This window comes from Podarcis vaucheri (genome assembly GCF_965113315.1).
Source record: "Podarcis vaucheri genome assembly, chromosome: 6".
NCBI lineage: Eukaryota > Metazoa > Chordata > Lepidosauria > Squamata > Lacertidae > Podarcis > Podarcis vaucheri.
The window spans coordinates 29,307,314-29,326,303 of record NC_138764.1 but is presented as its reverse complement, the minus strand read 5'-3'; the positions used below and the strand labels follow the sequence as shown (position 1 = coordinate 29,326,303).

General features: G+C 41.4%; 1 protein-coding gene across 7 annotated transcripts in view; it reads right to left on the bottom strand.

The window, feature by feature from the left end:
* Positions 1 to 18,026, bottom strand: part of CDC14A (cell division cycle 14A) — a 99,248-nt gene extending 81,222 nt beyond the window's left edge. For 2 of the 7 annotated variants that reach the window (XM_082227875.1, XM_082227876.1), the window contains exons 1-3: positions 17,810 to 18,019; positions 17,191 to 17,281; positions 194 to 269 (exon numbers count right to left, since the gene is read on the bottom strand). In XM_082227875.1, coding sequence (XP_082084001.1) covers positions 194 to 269; positions 17,191 to 17,281; positions 17,810 to 17,924 — 282 coding nt within the window. In that variant the 5' untranslated portion in view covers positions 17,925 to 18,019. Of the gene's footprint in view, positions 1 to 193; positions 270 to 17,190; positions 17,282 to 17,457; positions 17,683 to 17,809 lie in introns of those variants that run through there. The other 5 variants (XM_082227872.1, XM_082227874.1, XM_082227870.1 and 2 more) reach the window with 5 other exon arrangements.
* Between the last annotated feature and the right edge of the window lie 964 nt (positions 18,027 to 18,990).

The window sequence follows — 18,990 nt, the reverse complement described above, 5'->3', positions numbered from 1 at the left end:
GGAACTGCATTATCAAATCCATGGTCTAATTTTCATATGGAGCATAAATTGTCATTTTCTTTATTCAGAGAGAGAAAAACACAATCTTAATGTACCAGCAATTCTGTTAATTATCATAAATGGCTGTTAATAATAACAGTTTGTTAAATTTTAGCAAAAAAACAATATTTAGAAGAAAATACAATGGTCTCACCTTTAATTTCTTGTTTAGTTTACAGCAGAATCGATGTACCAGAGCCACATTTAAAGGTCCAAAATCTGCATAAAAACTGGAAGAAATATATACCAATGGTCAAAAAACATGTACTTTAGTCCTTCTGCTGTTGTCAAATATTTCACTATTTGAAGACTCTCCCTTCCTAGCAACATCTCCACTGAAACCTAGAGGCACAGTATGTAGCAGCAGAGCACAATTAACACTTGGTTCTACTGTGTAAGGGCAGGTGAGACAATGAGATTACAGTAAAAGGTGATGTCTGCTCCACACAGATAAGTTGAAGGACCACCTTTGATTATATTCAATGGCCATGTCTGATCAGCAGATGGACAGTTAACAATTTTCCCGGGGTGCCATATAGTTTTTCTGTCTGATTTAGGTGCAGCTGTTCAGAAACCAGAAACATCACCATCTTGATTTGTCAGGAGATAGGAAAAAATATGTATACTCTGCCCCTTCAGAATTTTTTTTTGACTGCAATATATACTTTATACTACGGTGTGTAATCCTGTATTTGCTAATTTTCTAGCTACCGTACTTGCACAAATAAATTGATAGAATCTCACCCTTGTCCTATTATTATTATTATTATTATTATTATTATTATTATTATTATTATTACTGAAAACTCAGTAAATGGTAATTACCCAAATGGTAATGTAGGGGCAGAACAACAGTTTTAGGTTAAAAAAAGAACTCCAAGTGGAGTGAAATAATTAAAATATAATAGACAATAAGCTGCTGCTGCTAATGTATTGTAAAGCGTGAACTTGAGTCCAGGAAGCTGTGATCACCTTCCAGGAATAAAGATGAGGCATTACTGTTGTAAAAGAGGGATAGGACCTGAGCTGATTCACAAACCAAGTGTCATGCTTCCAAGAGTCCTTAGTAACTGTTGCCAGCCCATAACACGCACATATAGGATAGGCCCATTCAGGTTAAAGGGTGCAAAAGCAGCACTTTATAGACTGGGGAAAAGTATGCACTCAAGCAGTTTGAGTAAGTATTCCATTAATTAACATTTTCTTAGTAGTCCTGTTTTCAGAATCCAATTACTTTGTGTCACAAGATTTGTATACCTATGAGGCCATGAGGTATTTGATAAAACAAAGCTAATGTCAGATATAGTCCCACAGCTCTGTGATGTTGGAAGGTGCAGCTAAGTTTTCATTTTCCGGAAACAGACACATTAAGCTAAAACATGCCACTTTGGTGTTGATGGGACTTGCTAGCTTCGAAGAGGTACTTGGCTCTGTATGACATTTTGATAAATGAATTCAGAGTCTCTCACAGATAAGTTGTATGATGTAGCTCACCATTAGGTACAGTAACTTTTGCAACTGTTGCAGGGGTCAGAAAACTTTTTCAGCAGGGGACCAGTCCAGGACCAGTCCAGTCCCTCAGATCTTGTGGGGGACTGGACTATATTTTTTTGTGGGGGAAATGAATGAATTCCTATGCCCCACAAATAACCCAGAGATGCATTTTAAATAAAAGGACACATTCGACTCATGTCAAAATATGCTGATTCCCGGACAGTCCGTGGGCCGGATTTAGAAGGCGTTTGGGCCGCATCCGGCCCCCAGGCCTTAGTTTGCCTACCCATGGTTTATAGTCTCTCTGCTAATTGAACACCTAAAAGATCCAGTATCTTCAAAGCGTGTTTGAGGTGGATGTTAAGATTTCAGAAGGAGCAACGCAGTTTAGTTGCGAGGCACAAGGAGTTAAGGTTCTTATGAGCTTCCTCCATTTGAAACAGATACAGACCAGCTAGAGAATGTGCTGCCCATGTAAGCCTATTGTGCATTAACCAGTCAAGTGTGATATGCCAAGCCTAGATCTGCTTGCAAAGAACAGAAAAAGAGCTAGCATTCTTCTTGAAGAATAAGCCAATGACAAGTTCCCAACTCATTAATTAGTTACCAGTCTGACTAAATCAGCCCTGTGGCTGCAGATCATTCCCCTCTACTTTACTTTTCACCATATTTATTACAAGATAAGCAGCAAAAATAGGGCAAAGACACTTATTTAAGACATGTATGTCATCTTAACATGAATAATTGCTTTCAATACACTGGGCTTAAGGGAAAAGAATAGCTGGCCTATTCAGCTTTTTATTTTCATTAGACAGTATAAAAGCACATTCATTTTCCTAGGCATGACATGTTTTGATGTTTAATCATAAAATATTTAATTGGACTTGGCAGAGCTGGAGTGTTAATAGTTGGCATTTGAGACATGGCAGTTATGGTACAAACTTGAACTCAAAAGTTATCAAAGCAATGTGGCTACAAAGAAAGGCAGCTGCTGCTGATTGCTACATTTATAGGAAGCAGGAAGTTGCCTAAATCTCTGTAGATCTTGTAAGGCTTAGTTGTTAAAGTTAGATCTTTCTTTCATGTGAAAAAACCTGAAGAGGATTCAGGGGAGCCAATTCAATTCCTGAAAATAGGTGGCAGGATGGGGAGGAAGTTATACCTATATTAAAAATATAAGTGTTCATATACATTTCACAATGGTACTTAGTAATTTTAAGACAGTGGTATTAGATGCAATGAAACATCAGTAAACAGGTTTTTTTTTACAAAAAAAAAAGCAGCCTTGCACAGAAAACAGTAACCCGGTGATTTCTGGAAAAGAAGGTTTTAGGTCCTAATCCTATGCATGTGAATTCAAATGTGCTACTCGGATTATAGGACAACAGCCTTAACCTGCCTTCAGAAAGAGGAGAAGGGAACAAAATGCTGTACTCAGATGTTTCAGGTACTGAATTGACAGCCAGTGTAGTCAACACGAAATATGTGATACTGAGAATGCAGATATCTCACAATAGGGGATTAACAATGTAAATCCATGCTTGTCAACAAATGGGAAACTGCATTTTGCAAACATCTTCAAGACCTGCCCCAATATGGAACACTTTCTGCAAGCCAAAATACGGTTGATTGGTCCTTTGATCCAACAGACAGGAATAGCCAAGATGACGATGACAAATGTACTACATTAATAGCACTACAGAAGAACCTTTATGATGGGCAAGGCCACCTTCTGATACCATCACACATTAAAAATTGCTTATGTTGCATGACTGAATGGGCCTTAATGGTGGTCCAAATACTCATAATGATATTGCATGGGCATGGCATTAGGGAACTTTGAACCAAAAATAGTGACATATACTTTTCCATCATCCTTCTGCACCTAGAACAGAAGCTCAGCATGATTCTGAGATTTAAAAAAACACACAAATCAGGAAGACAGCCAAAAAAAAAGGTGGCTTAAATTTTCTTCACACTGATTAGTTATTTCCTTACTGTATTGCTTCCCGCATAATTCTCTCAGGAAAAGCCTTCTCAAATGAATTCTCCAGAGAGCTTCCTTTTGGAATAATAGGGAGAAAATCTGGTATTTGTTGATGGGATGGGGATAAATGCACTACATAGGAAGTTTCTATTTGCGTTAGCAGATCAGAAAATTCCATTGTAGAACATGGCGTACCATGTGCCAGGGACCACTTATGCTAAAATGTGTTTCTAAACTGGTTGTATCTTTGTATTTTTGTGATGAAAATGGTTTCTAACAAATAAACGCAACAGACCAACTGACTACTTGATTAGGCGACATAAATTGGATTAAAAATTTCTAGATTTCTAGGTCCCCACTGGGGTGGGGATCCCCGCGGAAACTAGCACCTGCATGGGGGTGCCTGGTTGCGTTCCCTCAGAATTTTGTGCCCAGGGCGATGCCCCCCTGCCCCCCCACACTACACCACTGCCTGTACATATATACTCTGATGTCAGAGAAGCCTTCCAGGCAGAGACTGAAGTATGCTAAGACCACTCTCCACTCTAATCCTGCTGTGAACCAAACTGCAGATGTACTCTAAATTATGTTTTGATCAGCATTGCTAAGGAAAGACAAGTGATGCCCAGTAAATGGTCAAGTGGGAAACAGTCACAGCGCTATCATTAGCAAAACACTGCCATGGCTCTCAAGCAAAGTAATTCAGTTTTAAAATAATAACATCCATTAAAGTGAAAGAAAGAATTTAAACGTGGTAAGTGTCATTAAATACAGTCAAATTCTTTAAGGAAATGGAGCAATTTATAAAACAACTATGAAGTTCAACTGAAAGTTATACCTCTATTTTTTATTTTATTTTTAAGGCTAGACAGGCCAAGAGATGTTGTTTGATAGCAATGACAGAATCAAGAAGACTAAAGGGCAAGGCAGTTCCATTAAAACAGTGGAAAAGTTACTCAAATGAAAAAAAAAAGGTCATATATTCTAGCAAGCCGAATATAAATTGTTATGGCAAGACAAGTACCAGTTCTTTCAGAGAGAGTGTGACCCCATCAATAACAGGCCAATCTCCCACAATGCCTTCATCTTCTCAGGGTTCATACTCAGTTTACTGGCCTTCACCCAGTCCACCAAGACAATGGTACAGATCATGTACAGCCCCTCCCAACTTAAATGTTACGAGACTTTGCCCCAAAGCTCCTAAGGACCACTCCCAACAGCTTCATATAGATGTCGGAGGCAAATCATGCCCTACAGCACACCAAAGTGCAAGGATCATGGGACAAAAAACAAAGCCTTCCAAAACTCTAGACATGTCCTGGTAGGTAGGAGTGCAAACACTTTAAAACAGTGCCAACTTGGAATAGTGTGTGTGGTTTGGGAACACAGACAAAAAAAAGGAAAAGAATAATCCTCACATAGCCACCAACCTGGATGGCTTTAAAAGAGAATTAGACAAATTTACGGAGGATAAGGTTATTTGTGGTTACTAGCTATGATGGCTATGTTCACTGTTGGAGACAGTATGGCTCTGAAAACTGGTTGTAGGGAATCATGAATGGTACTACACCCAGCATCTACTTGTGGGCTTCGCAGAAGCATATGATTGGTTTCAATGAGAACAGGATTTTGGACTAGATGGGCCTTTGGCCTGATTCATCAGGACTGTTCTTTTTTTTTTTTTATAAAATTTTTATTGGTTTTACAAAAGTTTTTCTAACAAACAAACATAAAAGAAAAACAGACAAACAAACAAATATAATTTCAAAATGTCCTTTCATAAACTTCTTTCCTCGGACTTCCCCATACCTCCCCTTTCTGCATCCTCATGTCCAAATTTTATAGCAACTTATAAATGTTTTTTCCCATCCTAATTCATCATAGTCCTTTCTTAATCTAATCTTATATTACTGCAACCCTTTCTCTGTAAAATCTCGACATTCTAAACTTCATCAAGTTTATAATAGTTCTTAAGATAAATCTTAAATTTCTTCCAGTCTTCTTCCGCAGTCTCCTTTCCCTGGTCACGAATTCTGCTCGTCATTTCCGCCAATGTCATATAGTCAATCACTTTCATCTGCCATTCTTCCAAGGTGGGTAAATCTTGTGTCTTCCAATACTTTGCGGTCAGTATTCTTGCTGCTGTTGTTGCATACATGAAAAAAGTTCTATCCTTTTTTGGCACCAATTGGCCGACAATGCCCAAGAGAAAGGCCTCTGGTTTCTTAAGGAAGGTATATTTAAATACCTTTTTCATTTCATTATATATCATCTCCCAGAAAACCTTAATCTTCGGGCATGTCCACCAAAGGTGATAAAAAGTACCTTCAGTTTCCTTACATTTCCAACATTTGTTATCAGGCAAATGGTAAATTTTTGCTAGCTTAACTGGGGTCATGTACCACCTATAGACCATTTTCATCACATTTTCCTTTAAAGCACTACATGCCGTAAATTTAATACCAGTGTTCCACAACCTTTCCCAGTCAGCAGACATAATATTATGACCAATGTCCTGTGCCCACTTAATCATAACTGATTTAACTGTTTCGTCTTGTGTATTCCATTTCAACAGCAAGTTATACATTCTTGACAAATTCTTAGTATTGGGTTCTAACAATTCTGTCTCAAGTTTTGATTTTTCCACCTGGAAGCCAATTTTCCTGTCTTGTTTAAAAACCTCCATTATTTGATAATAGTGGAGCCAATCTTGTACTTTGGGTTTTAGTTTTTCATGGCTCTTTAATTTCAGTTTCTCTCCCTCCTGTTCTAAGATCTCACAATACTTTGGCCATCCGACCTCCATATTAACTTTCTTGTGGGCCTTAGCCTCTAAGGGTGACAACCAGCTAGGGGTTTTGTTTTCCAACAGATCTTTATATCTCATCCAAACATTAAACAACGCTTTCCTTACAATATGATTTTTAAAGGCACTATGCACTTTGATTTTGTCATACCATAGATATGCATGCCAGCCAAATGCATTATTGAAACCTTCTAAGTCCAAGATATCTGTATTCTCGAGGAGCATCCACTCTTTCAGCCAGCAGAATGCTGCTGCTTCATAATACAATTTTAAGTCCGGCAGGGCAAATCCCCCTCTTTCTTTTGCATCTGTTAATATTTTATATTTTATTCTGGGCTTTTTGCCCTGCCAGACAAATTTCGCAATGTCTTTCTGCCACCTCTTGAAACAGTCCATCTTGTCAATAATCTGCAAAGTTTGAAATAAAAATAACATTCTAGGCAATACATTCATCTTAATCACTGCAATTCGGCCTAACATTGACAATCTCAAATTTGACCATATTTCTAGATCTTTTTTAATTTCTGACCAACATTTTTCATAATTGTCCTTATACAGATTCAAGTTTTTAGATGTTAAATTAACCCCTAGATATTTCACCTTCTTAACCACCGTCAGACCTGTCTCTTCTTGAAACTTATTCTTTTCCATATCTGTTAGGTTTTTCCCTAAGACTTTAGTTTTTTGTTTATTCAATTTAAATCCAGCTACCTGTCCAAATTGTTGGATTATTTCCAACACTCTTTTTGTACTAGTGTTTGGCTCCTGCAAGGTCAATACAAGGTCATCTGCGAACGCTCTTAACTTATAGTGTTTGGTTCCGACCTTTACACCCTTAACTTGCTGGTCATCTCTAATCATGTTCAGCAACACCTCCAGGACCGAAATAAAAAGCAATGGGGAAATTGGGCACCCCTGTCGTGTTCCTTTTTCTATCTTAAGTTCCTCAGTTATTACATTGTTTACAATCAACTTAGCTTTTTGTTCGGAATATATTGCACCCATACCATTCTCAAATCCTTGTCCTACCCCCATCCCATGAAGATTCTTTTTCATAAAACTCCATGAAATATTGTCAAAGGCTTTCTCCGCATCCACAAATATCAAAACTGCTTTAGTATTTATGTTCACCTCTAACTTTTCCAAAATGTCTATTATATTCCTAACATTGTCTGAGAGGTGTCTTTTTGGGAGAAAGCCTGCTTGGTCTCTGTGAATCTTCTCCATCAGTACTCTTTTAAATCTTTTTGCTAAAATGTCTGCAAAAATTTTGTAATCCACATTCAGTAACGAAATTGGGCGGTAGTTCTTCAGTTGAGTCTTTTCAGTCTCTGTCTTTGGTATGAGTGAGATATATGCTTCTTTCCACGATTCGGGTGCCTTTTTTCCCTCTAAGATCTCGTTACAAACCTCCTTTAACGGTTGTATCAGCCATTCCTTTAAAGATTTGTAATATCTGGAAGTCAGTCCGTCTGGCCCTGGAGATTTGCCCAATTGCATGTCCTGAATGGCACCCTCTATCTCTTGTTCTGTTATTCTCTGGTTTAGATCCACCTTGCTATGATGAGAGACTTTTTGTAATCCATATTTATTAAGGAATTTATCTATGTCCTCTTCATTTTGTAATCCTTGGGAATAAAGTTTTTTAAAATAACTCACAAAACAATTTCTTATCTCGTTGGGTTTAGATATATTTTTTCCATCCACTTCTAGACTTGTGACTGTATTTAATTTCTGTCTTTTCTTAAGTTGCCATGCCAGAAGTTTACCACATTTGTCTGCCGACTCAAATGTCTTTTGTTTCATTTGCTTTATTTTCCATTCTATCTCTTGGTTCATCAATTCCATATATTGTGTTTGATACAACTTAATCTCCCTCAAAATCTCCTGGGACTTTGGTTTTGATCTTAATTTTTTCTCTCCTTCTTTTATCTTTTCCAAAATTTTTTCCTTTTTCTCATTCTGTTTTCTCTTCTTTATTGAATTTTGTTGAATCAAAAATCCTCGCATCACAGCTTTACTTGCGTCCCAGATCACTCTTTTTTCCACATCGCCCTTTAGATTGATTTCAAAATAGTCCTTTAGAGTTTTTTGGGCCTTCATGTGGATCTCTCTATCTCGAAGTAGGGTGTCATTCATTCTCCATCTAAACTGACCAGTTGTTGTAAATTTCATTTCCATCTTCACGGCGTTATGGTCGGAACAGGTTTTTGGGCAGATTTCTACCTTCTTAATCTTCGGAGCCATTCCACTAGTAACCCATATTTGGTCGATTCTGGTCCAGGTCATCTTTGCATGGGAGAAAAAGGTTCCCTCTCTTTCAAGAGGGTTCCTTGTTCTCCAAATGTCTATTAAGTCCATATTTTCAGTCATTTCGAAGAAAGTCTTCGGGAGTCTCCCTTCTTTAGTAAGTGTCAGTCTTTGTGTCTTGTCCATGTTTGTAGAAACTACACCATTCATATCTCCCATGATTATCATATTGTATTCCAAATAATCCGTCAAAGTTTCATGGAGTTTTTTGAAGAATTCTGCTTTACCTTCATTTGGTGCATAGATCCCAATTATCAAAAATTTTTCTCCTTGTACCTGAATCTCCACCGCTAAATATCTTCCTTGTTCATCTTTGAACATCATTTTTGGAGCCCACTTCTCTTTTACATAAATCACAACTCCTCTTTTTTTCACTTTGTCCGACGAAATAAATTCTTTTCCCAATTCTTTATTCACAAGCAGTCTCCTGTGTGCTCTAGTCATATGGGTTTCCTGTAAGCAAATCAAGTCCAGTTGTTCTCTGTACAAAATATGGAATACTTGTCGTCTCCTCAAAGGACTGTTCATCCCATTACAATTCCAGCTAAGGAATCGCAGGGCCATCTCGCTATTTCTCTGGCACTCCTCCAACAGCTCCCAATTGTTGTTCCTCCTCTGTTGGTGGTGGAAGGTTCCGTCCAAACGAAAGGTTCAGGATGTCCATTACACTCTTCTGCTCAGCAATTGGGTCCACAGTTCCCTTCTGTAAATCCTCTTGATTTCTTTGCAGGAACCTGTCTTCATCCTGTATCGTCTTTACTTTCACCTTCTTCCCCCCATAGCCAAAAGACAGTCCCTGTGGAAATTCCCACCTGAAGAGAATGGTGCTCTTCCTCAACAGGTAGACCAAATCCCTATAAGAAGCTCCCAAGTCCAAAATATGCTTAGGAACGTCTCCAAAGATCTGTATCGGTGAGTTCCCAACTTGTAAGGCCCTTTCAAAGTGCAGTCTCAGAATTTTGTCTCTTTCCTCCTTCGATCTCAAGGTAATCAGACAGTCTCTCGGCGCCTTTCTGTCCTGTCTTCTGCCCAGTCTAAATGCTGTTGTGATTTTAAATTCGTCTTCCTCTAGATCTTCCCAGGAATCAGCAAACTCTTTCGTTAAAAAGTCCGTAAGATTGTCTCCTTCGTCCTCTGGAATTGATCGTAATTTCAAATTCCTTTCTTTTCTTTGCAGTTCCCACAATGCCAGAGTCGCGTCGTGGTCATAGACCTTCCTGGCAATCGGTTCTAATTTTTCCTGGGTCTCTCCAGCAATAGTTCTGGCTTCCTCCGCAACTTGGCGTGTGGCAGAATTTTCCTGCGTAAGCCTGTTTATAGATTCTGCACTCAGGTCAAGTCTTGTTGTTAAATCTGTCAATCTCTGTGAATTCTCTGTCAATTTCTTGGTATTTTCTGCCGTCCGCTCTGTTAGATTCTCCAGAGACTGGTTTATCTTAAGAAGGGCTTGCGACACTGCATCCATGGAGACTGCTGTACCCCCTTCCTGTCCTGTTGTCACTGCAGGGGTCACGCCTGAGATCGAGCCTCTTTTCTTGTGTTGCTGTAGCTGTTGTTGATATTGCCCTGTCCTGGCTCTCGTGCTTATCTCGTCTGCTGGGCCACTCATATCCCAAGGTCGCCTCCCACGAGAGCCCTCTCCTAAAGGAAAATTCCACTGTCCCAAAGCGTAGCAACTTTTAATTTACCCTCCAGAGGGAGCAAATCAAGATGTCCGCAAACAAAGGCAAAAAGTATTTAAAAAGCAAATTTATCGGGAGGCTTCTATATGTATATTGCAACACTTTCCCAATAGATAGAGTCCCAGCCTTCCCTGATATATTGTGTCCACAGAGTCCCAAAACTTTGTAACAAATAAGCAATGAGACTTCCACTTTGTTACTTTCACAGGAGTCCAAAGTCAGTTCAGTGTTCCTTTGTTTTAATAGCAGTTTGTGCCAGGTTGAAGGCTGCAGAGAGTTCCCTTTCCTTTAAGTTGGTCATGCAGCTTATAAAATCACTTATTCCTCCCCTCTGCCCTGCAAGCTAGAGGGGATAGTCAAAGTCCAAATGTCGGATTGAAGCAGTTAAAGACAATATCCCATACGGATGCAGCTCAGTAACTTTCGTTGCTTTAATTGTCATGCAGTCGGGGGAAGGCAGACTTCCTTAATTTTCGCCTTTCCCGTTTTCAGCCTAATTTCAAGTAGTTTTGACACGAATAGAGGTTCAATCTTACTCACGGGTCTTTTTTGTCCAGATTATTCAGGAAGGGAATCGGCGCTCTCCACTAATGGCGACGCGGCTTCACCCTGCGGGCTGGGTAGCGATTCTCAGCACCGCGCTCCCCGTTGTCGTTCCGGAGCCTTTAAAAAGGCTCTTTCTGCGGTAAAGGGGGGCGCTTCAGGTGCCCACCGAATCTCCTTGTTCACAGGCTCCGTTCCTGTGATTTTAGGGGTCCCCCGCTTGCCGTAGCGGGTCAGACCCGAACTCGCAGAGCCGTCCTCTCTCCGGAGCTCGGAGAGGGAGCAGCCATTAGCGCTGGCGCCGAACCGGAAGTCTCATCAGGACTGTTCTTAAATCTGGAAACAGGGTTTTTTTTTAACATATGCTGAAACACTAAAGAGTAGGATTTTTTTTTATTTTAAGGTTTTTGGTGTTGTTATTTTTTAAGATGGCTAAAGGGCATTTGTGGAGGAATTAGACAAGATTTTACTCATAGTACCAGAACTTGGAGGTCATCCATTGTAGTTGCCTTGGCAGTCAACTGAGGACACGAGAAGAGAAAATAGTTTCTTTAAACAAAGCATAATTAATGTAGGGAAAGTCCTTAGCACAAGTTGGGGCAATGGCCCCTAACTTTAATAGTTCTAATAAAGCACTGGACAAATTCACTGAGAAGTAGGTCTATTAGCTTTGACAGCTGAGCAGAAGCTTTATGAATGCCAACAGCATACCCCTTATTACAAGGTTCTGGAGGCATCAATATGGGATGACTGCTGCTCTCATTTACTTAGAAACTTCCCAGAAGCCTCTGGTTGGCCGCTGGTCAGCATTCTTAGCTAGCCTTTTGGTATGATCCAGCAGTAAGCTCTTGTAGCATGCAATCATTCTGATTAGGCAGCTGACAGTAGTGACCATGCAGTGGAACATTTTTCAGAAGAAAGCCACAAAGGGATGATTTTTTGTTTTTTTGGATGGAGATGCTTCAGTTACGCATGTTTTAGTATGCAAAGTATTTTGAACAGAAGTTGCCACATATCAATTATACCAAGACTGGTAGACCACCCAGTATAAAACAAAACCAGCTGACCTCCCAATAATTGGAGAGTGAATCTGAATCCCTGTGACTAGGGAAGATTCCAAACCCTTGAATTGTGGAGAGCCAGCAGGTAAAGCAAGTAGGACTGCAGAGCAAGATTAACCCTAGACACAAATTTCTGGTTGCCAAACATAAAACGAGATTTATTAAAGAAACCAGTGTTTATAGGCTTTAAAGCATTTTTAAAGATGGAAAAAATACACTGTTATCTTAAGCGCTATCTAGTTTCTTGATGCTCTTGTGTCAGGCAGCATCAGCCTGAGTTAAAAATCCTAGTTCAGCTTTAGGGAGGAAATGGAGTATAGCGCACTTTGCAAACAAAATAAGACAAAGAGCAAGGCCTTTCCTCTCCCATAGTACCTTAAACTTTCCTAGAACAGTGTCGATATTAGTCTTCAAAAGATCACTGACTAACTGAACTTTACATCAATTGTAATGGAGCTAGAATTTGGCAGGGGGTACAAATCTGCAGAGAAATCAAGATAAATCTAAAAAGCAGATTCTGAAAGAGAAGATAAGTCTTCTTGAGCAAGAAAGCTATGTCCCTATGGCTTTAGGTCCCAAATGAAGTCCAGGGTTCTTCATTTCTTGCAATAAGCAGTTCATATGAGTGCACAACCTACAGAATCCCTCCTGATGCTAGGTTTAAAATGAGCTACTTCAAATAAGAGCTTCTTTTGTTGTACCAGAGGCAGGTAATTTGTTGTACAAAACAGAGTATTTTGAAATATCCCTTAAAAGTTTTGATCATCAACTGAATTATTATGATTACAATACAATTATTCTTAAGAGCTGTAGCCTTTAAGTGACGTTATGTGGCCAAACAACAAAAGCCCCTATTTTTTGCATGACTAAGAAATGAATTTTTTTAGTCTTCCTGGTGGTTTAAGTATAATTAAAGCTATATAAAAGTGAACAGGGAATGTAGGTCATCTGGAATAGGAATATGCATTAGTGAAATTCTTTAAATGTTGGAAACTTCAGCTAATGGATCAGTATAGCAATACAGGCATACTGTACAGAGGAATTTTATAAACCAAAAATGCTGCTGAAAGACTTCTGGATTTGCAGGCAAGGTATTATGGGGCAATTTCTAATTTGATTGTTTCAATGAGCCAACCAAAGCAATCCCTCCCCACTACTGAACTTTGTGTGCCTTTGGCAAGAAGATTATCAGTTGTTATAGTTCATCTAGAACCATGTAAATTTAAGGTTCTCAGCCCCTGATGGGCCTAGGTTTCAAGCTCTTGGAACACCTTCCTCCACATAACCAAAATTTTGTTGCATTATTTTGAAGGTCTGGAAAGCATACTTTGCCTCACTGGAAATGTCTTTTGAATGGCCCTAATTCTTCATCAGTTGTAACATTATTATGCTGCAAACAGCATTGTGGAAGATTGTGGGTAAACATATTCCACAGGTCACACCGAGGAGGAAGCTCCTCTCTGACACTGGTAGTCCAGGGCTGAAGCCGGACAACAATTCCAAAGACTTTATTTATCCTTTTGGGGGAAAGCCAGTGACATCATGCCCGTGATGGTAATTCGATTTGTAATGTGAATTTGATTTGAGAACCTCCATTTTGTAAAGACATTTCTGTGAAAAAAGTGACCAGTTAAAAGTCCTTGACTGACAATGGGCATTAAGTCTTGCTGCATACTGGATTAAGGGTGATGGCTACTTGCAACCTTAGCAACTATAATTGGAACACCCAAAGTTGTATTGCTAAGTTTTGGGCAATATGATAACTACAGTGGTACCTCTGGTTACAGACGCATCAGGTTACAGACGCTTCAGGTTACAGACTCCGCTAACCCAGAAATAGTACCTCAGGTTAAGAACTTTGCTTCAGGATGAGAATAGAAATCATGCGGCGGCAGCGGGAGGCCCCATTAGCTAAAGTGGTACCTCAGGTTAAGAACAGTTTCAGGTTAAGAACAGACCTCCAGAACGAATTAAGTTCTTAACCCGAGGCACCACTGTATGGGTTATATCCAATGGTGGTTTTGCGCAGGGAGCACTTCCATTTTCATCAATCCCTCCTAACGCTTGCAGCTTTTATGCACATTCTATGATTCTGTGATCCCATACTGTCCCATAGAATCCCTGAATTCCAAGTAGAAGTTGGATGGCATTTATGGTATGGATGGCATTGGAGGGATAGATAATCAGTAAGAGCCCTGCCTTTCACAGTAAGTGCATATGCTAATGCAAAGCCACCATAGGATATAATCTTTTAAAAAATATTTTGCTGGTTCATAAGGTAGGTGAAGAGGAAATGTTGTAAAAATTGAGTTCAGAAAGGAGTTTTGTAAATCTGTCGGGTACTACTGATCCCCAACACAGTTTGTGGCAATGTCTGGACAAATGAGTGTGTTGTCGATTATGAAAATAGATAAAAAAAGTATTTTCACCTTCTATGGTCACCTTTCCCACATGAAATAAACAGAGCAGGTCCTATGCTAAGCACCAGTAGACATGGCAAATAGCTAATCTATTAACAGCATTTGACAGGAACACTTTGACTCTATCACGTGTGATAGGGGTGGAGGTGTTTTAATTCATTCATGGAGTTGAATTGACTCCAAAAGCCTTAAGGGTAAATATCAATTTTTCACCTAATGATGGGCTTCGAGTGTATCAGATGGAAGCATTAAGACTGCACTCCTATCTACACTAACCTGTAAGTAAACTTCACAATGAGAATTACTTCTGAATAAACATGTACAGTGATAACTTGGGTTACAGACGCTTCAGGTTACAGACTCCGCTAACCCAGAAATAGTACCTCGGGTTAAGAACTTTGTTTCAGGATAAGAACAGAAACTGTGCGGTGGCAGCAGGAGGCCCCGTTAGCTAAAGTGGTACCTCAGGTTAAGAACAGTTTCAGGTTAAGAACAGACCTCCAGAACGAATTAAGTTCTTAACCCAAGGTACCACTGTATAGGATTGTGCTGTAAACAGGGTGGTCTATTTCAGTGGGTTGACTCTAATTATGACAGTCAGATATCACCCTATGGGTTGCATTCAACATAGCGCAAAAGAGATAGTCCTGTTGGGCAACCAAAAATGCTTGCGCTGATAGAACTATCGCCCCTCTCTTCTCACTGTGTGTTGTTCTGGGGGTTCTCCAGAGCAGATGTGGGGGGTGGGTGCAAGTCGCATGGGAAGGAGGATTTAGAAGTCCTGTAGCACAAAGGGGAATTCCTTGTGCTGACTTCCACTACCACAATTATTTAGTTGAAAAGAGCCTATGTTACTTATAGCATACCAAATTATTCAGGGTAGCTAAAACAAAAAATGATGTGCTCCTCAAAGTACTTACTTATTTTATGAAGCAACACTATTTTTTTTTAGAAAATGAAACTTTCTGCAATGTTTCCTATCCCACATCACTGAATATCTACGCGCATTTTGCTTCAAGTTTGCAATGCATTAGTCTTGTCAGTCACTACACATTAGCCCTGTCCGCTATTCAAAGGATTAATCCTACTTATTTGGACACCTTGGACAGCAGCCCAAGTTACGGCCTACTCCAGAAATCTGTACAGTACTACCTTCCTCCTCCTAAACATGTGTTTCCACCTTCCCCTGCATACTCTGCTTCAGGAGCTATGCTGCCATCCATCTTTTTCATCAGGTTTTTTTTTAACACTCTTCTTATCCTAAGTCTGTCCAGCAAATGATGTCAATCTGGTTACCCATGGTGTTTTTTTAAGTCTCAGAGAGCAGTGTGCAATTCCTCAAATATTTCTAGAACAGAAGTGTCAGGGCTTATCTGTGACTGGCCAACAAGGATTTGAAGCGCCTAAGAAAATGAGAGCGACACAGGTTGTATCAGCATCCCAACAATGAACTTAAAACAAACTTGCCAGCCAATTTAAGCAGGTTCATGAGCCACTTTAGAAAACGAAGAGTGATAAGAATGACAACCAAAGCATTCAGGGATTGTTAACACAACTGCTATGTATATCTACAGCTTGACTGCACTGCTAAATATAGGTCCTTCCAATGTTAAGTCTAATCTGTCTTTCACTAATAAACATTTGTGTAAGGATGCCTAGGACACAATCTATCAGAAGTTAGTCATAACAGTGCAATCCTGTGTCTTCTCAGAGGCAGGTCCTACTGAATTCAAGGGGGCTAACTTCCAGGCATGTTGTATCAGGATTGCAGCCTAAATCTCACTGAAAGCAAAGCAGTATCACTTCTTACAGACTGTACTCTGAAGAGTGCAAAAGTACTTCGACAATGAATATCACTTAAAGAAATCACGAAGGTTTTGAGCCTTCCTTCCTTTATTTATTTTATTTCCATTTTGTTATGCTGCTACTGACTACTGAAGTAGATTCAAGCTACTATTATAGTAGAATTATTTAACAACAACTTTAATGCAAATCCCTCCCTTTCATCTGTAAATTTTCAGTGCCCAAACTCCATGGCTAAATTACATCAGAGAGAGAAATTGCTGGGAGGGGGAAGGCAGTGCTGCAACCAAAATTGGCAGTGTAAAAAGAAAGATACTATCTTAAAAGCTCTTCTTGTTATTCTCTGAACTCCTGAAGTGCTTGTTTCATCCCAGAAAGTATCAATCAGCAGGCAGAATTAATCACAGTGTACAAAAACACAGTCACAAGAGCAGCTTGATGAAGTAATGATTTTAACAACCATGCTCCAAAGTTCAGTGAACGGAGGTTCACTTACCATAAAACTGAATGAGAACATTTAATGCTGCAAACTCAATATATATTCATTGCTAACCACTAGCATGCACTTAAAAGATCTGTAGATCAGTAGTGCATCTACAATGTTTTGCTTTTTCATCAAATTGTAGAGAAAATACTTCTAACCCAACATTTGCGGACAGCTACAACAGGCTTCTTCTTTAAGATGTGAATTCGATTTGAGAATAATACTTTACACAGAGACCTATGGCCACAGTAGAATCCATTTTATAAAAAAGCAGGAAACCGGAGGAGGGGGAAAGGGGCGCCCATTTTCTGTTTAAAATTCAACTAAAATGCAATTAAGTCTCAAGGACTGGTTTGATAAAAACAACCAATTGGCCACATATACCGCTAACTTATACAGAAGTATTTCACTTAAGTTTGTTCTCCCCTCTTTCCCCAAGCTTTTCCCAATCACTTGGCGACAAGGGGGGGGGGAGAGACCAACAACGCTGAAAACGAAAGTGAGCAGAAAGGCGAAGGAGGAATTTTAAAAAAAACAACAGCGGACGAGATACGAACTTACTTTTCATAAACAAGCTCCTCATCCGTACAGAAATAGTGCGTGTTTACTGTGCTTCTGGGTCGGTTTCGTAAAGTAGCAAAATATAGTCTGTCTGCAAGAAAAAAGAAAAAGGGAGACCATGAAGGAAGATCTTCAAGTTATACCTCCCGCTGCTTAGCTGGAACTTGGGTGTTAGTTCAAAGCGGGCAGGGAGAGTCGCTTGTCCCCCCGTAAAAAAAGAAAGAACCCTACGCATTTGATCGGGTTTCACTCCGGAGCAAGCATTACCTGCCACGAAGATTTCGCAGCTGGGCGGCGACGTCTCCGCCTCCTCCATAACTCTCCTTCCCCTCCCGCCTCGCGATTTTTTTTTTGGGGGGGGGGTTTGCAAGGGCTCCCCTCGAAACAGCTTCTCCCGCAGGGACTGAAGGGAGTTTCGCGTTCGCTCCGGGGCGCGCGCCGAACTTCGCCCCGGGGAAAGAGGCGGTTCTCACCCCCCCCGCCCCGAGCCAGGCGCTCCCGGGACAGCGGGGGGTGGGGGTGGGGCAGTTGTTGCGTCGCGCCCCTTTCCTTTATATGACGGGAGGGCGACCCCTACTCTCGCGGAGGGGAGACCCCTCCGCCGCCGCCGCCGCCTCACCTTTGAGGAACTCCGAGGCTCCCAGCAGCTGCTCGGACGAGGCGGGCGGAGCCGGCTCCATGCGAAAGAGGGCGCGGAGCTGCGTGGCTGCGCGGGAAGGCGCCTCCGAGCTCATGAGTGCCTCCCGGAACGGCGGCGGCTTCTCCGTCGTCGTCGTCGTCTTGGGCGGCAGCGGCGGCGGCCGGACAGCCGCTCGGCCGGACTCAGAGGCGCCAGCAGCAGCGGCGCGGCATGCTGAGGGAACAGGCAGCCGCCGCCGCCGCCGCCGCCTGGCTGGCTCTCGACTTGTGCAGCCGCCGCCGCCGCCGCCGCCCGCATGGGATGGGAGGTGCGCGCGCGCGCCTCAAGGAGGCAACCGGCCGGCGAGGCGCTGCTCCGGCGACGGCGGCCACCCCCACCCCCAGCAAGCCGCGAGTGGCGGTGGAAAGGAGCACGGAGCCGGCCTGAGGGGAAGGGCGGAGGGCGCGGGGTGGCGTGGAAGGGGTTCCTTCGCCGCCGTCCCGCCCTCCGGCGGCTTAAAGGGGCAGCGCGCCGTTACCAAGCAGCCGGCGCCGGCGGTAGCAACCGCGTTACCAAGGCTTTGTTACACGCGCGCGCTTTTACCTCAGGGCTCTTCCCGCCCGGCCGCTTCCGAGCCTCGGGCCTTGCCAAGGGGTGGGGGGGGGGGCGATCTGAGAGGCCGCTCCTTCTTTCCACTTTAAGCCGGAAACCCCTCCAAAAGCCGGCGGGCCGAGGCACCGGGCCTACGCGAGTTTAGTCAGAGGCCGCCTCGTTCAGTGTGTTGTTGTTGTTGTGGGGATCGGGCGCAACCTTCACTCCGGAGTCGGTCCCCGCCGTTCAGTGCCACTGATGCCGCCGTCCCCCCTCAATTTAATGATTACTTCGTTAAACATGTTAAGTTGAATTAACTGAAAACAGCTTGCAGATACTTAATTGGCTTAGGATTTTATTTAAGTGGTGAATTAATATGTTTAATTTCATAATGTGAAGATCTAAGGGTGTTAATGTTTAAGAAGTTTTTTTTTAAGAACTGTGATTTGGAAAACCGTTAAAAGGATATGCAATGAAATTCAACCAAGGGGAAGCGAGGAAGTCACTTAATGTTAATAAGTGTAATTTTTAATAAGGCTATGATTTATGTATGTTTGTTTGTTTTATGTGTTTGTTTATAATGTTGTGAA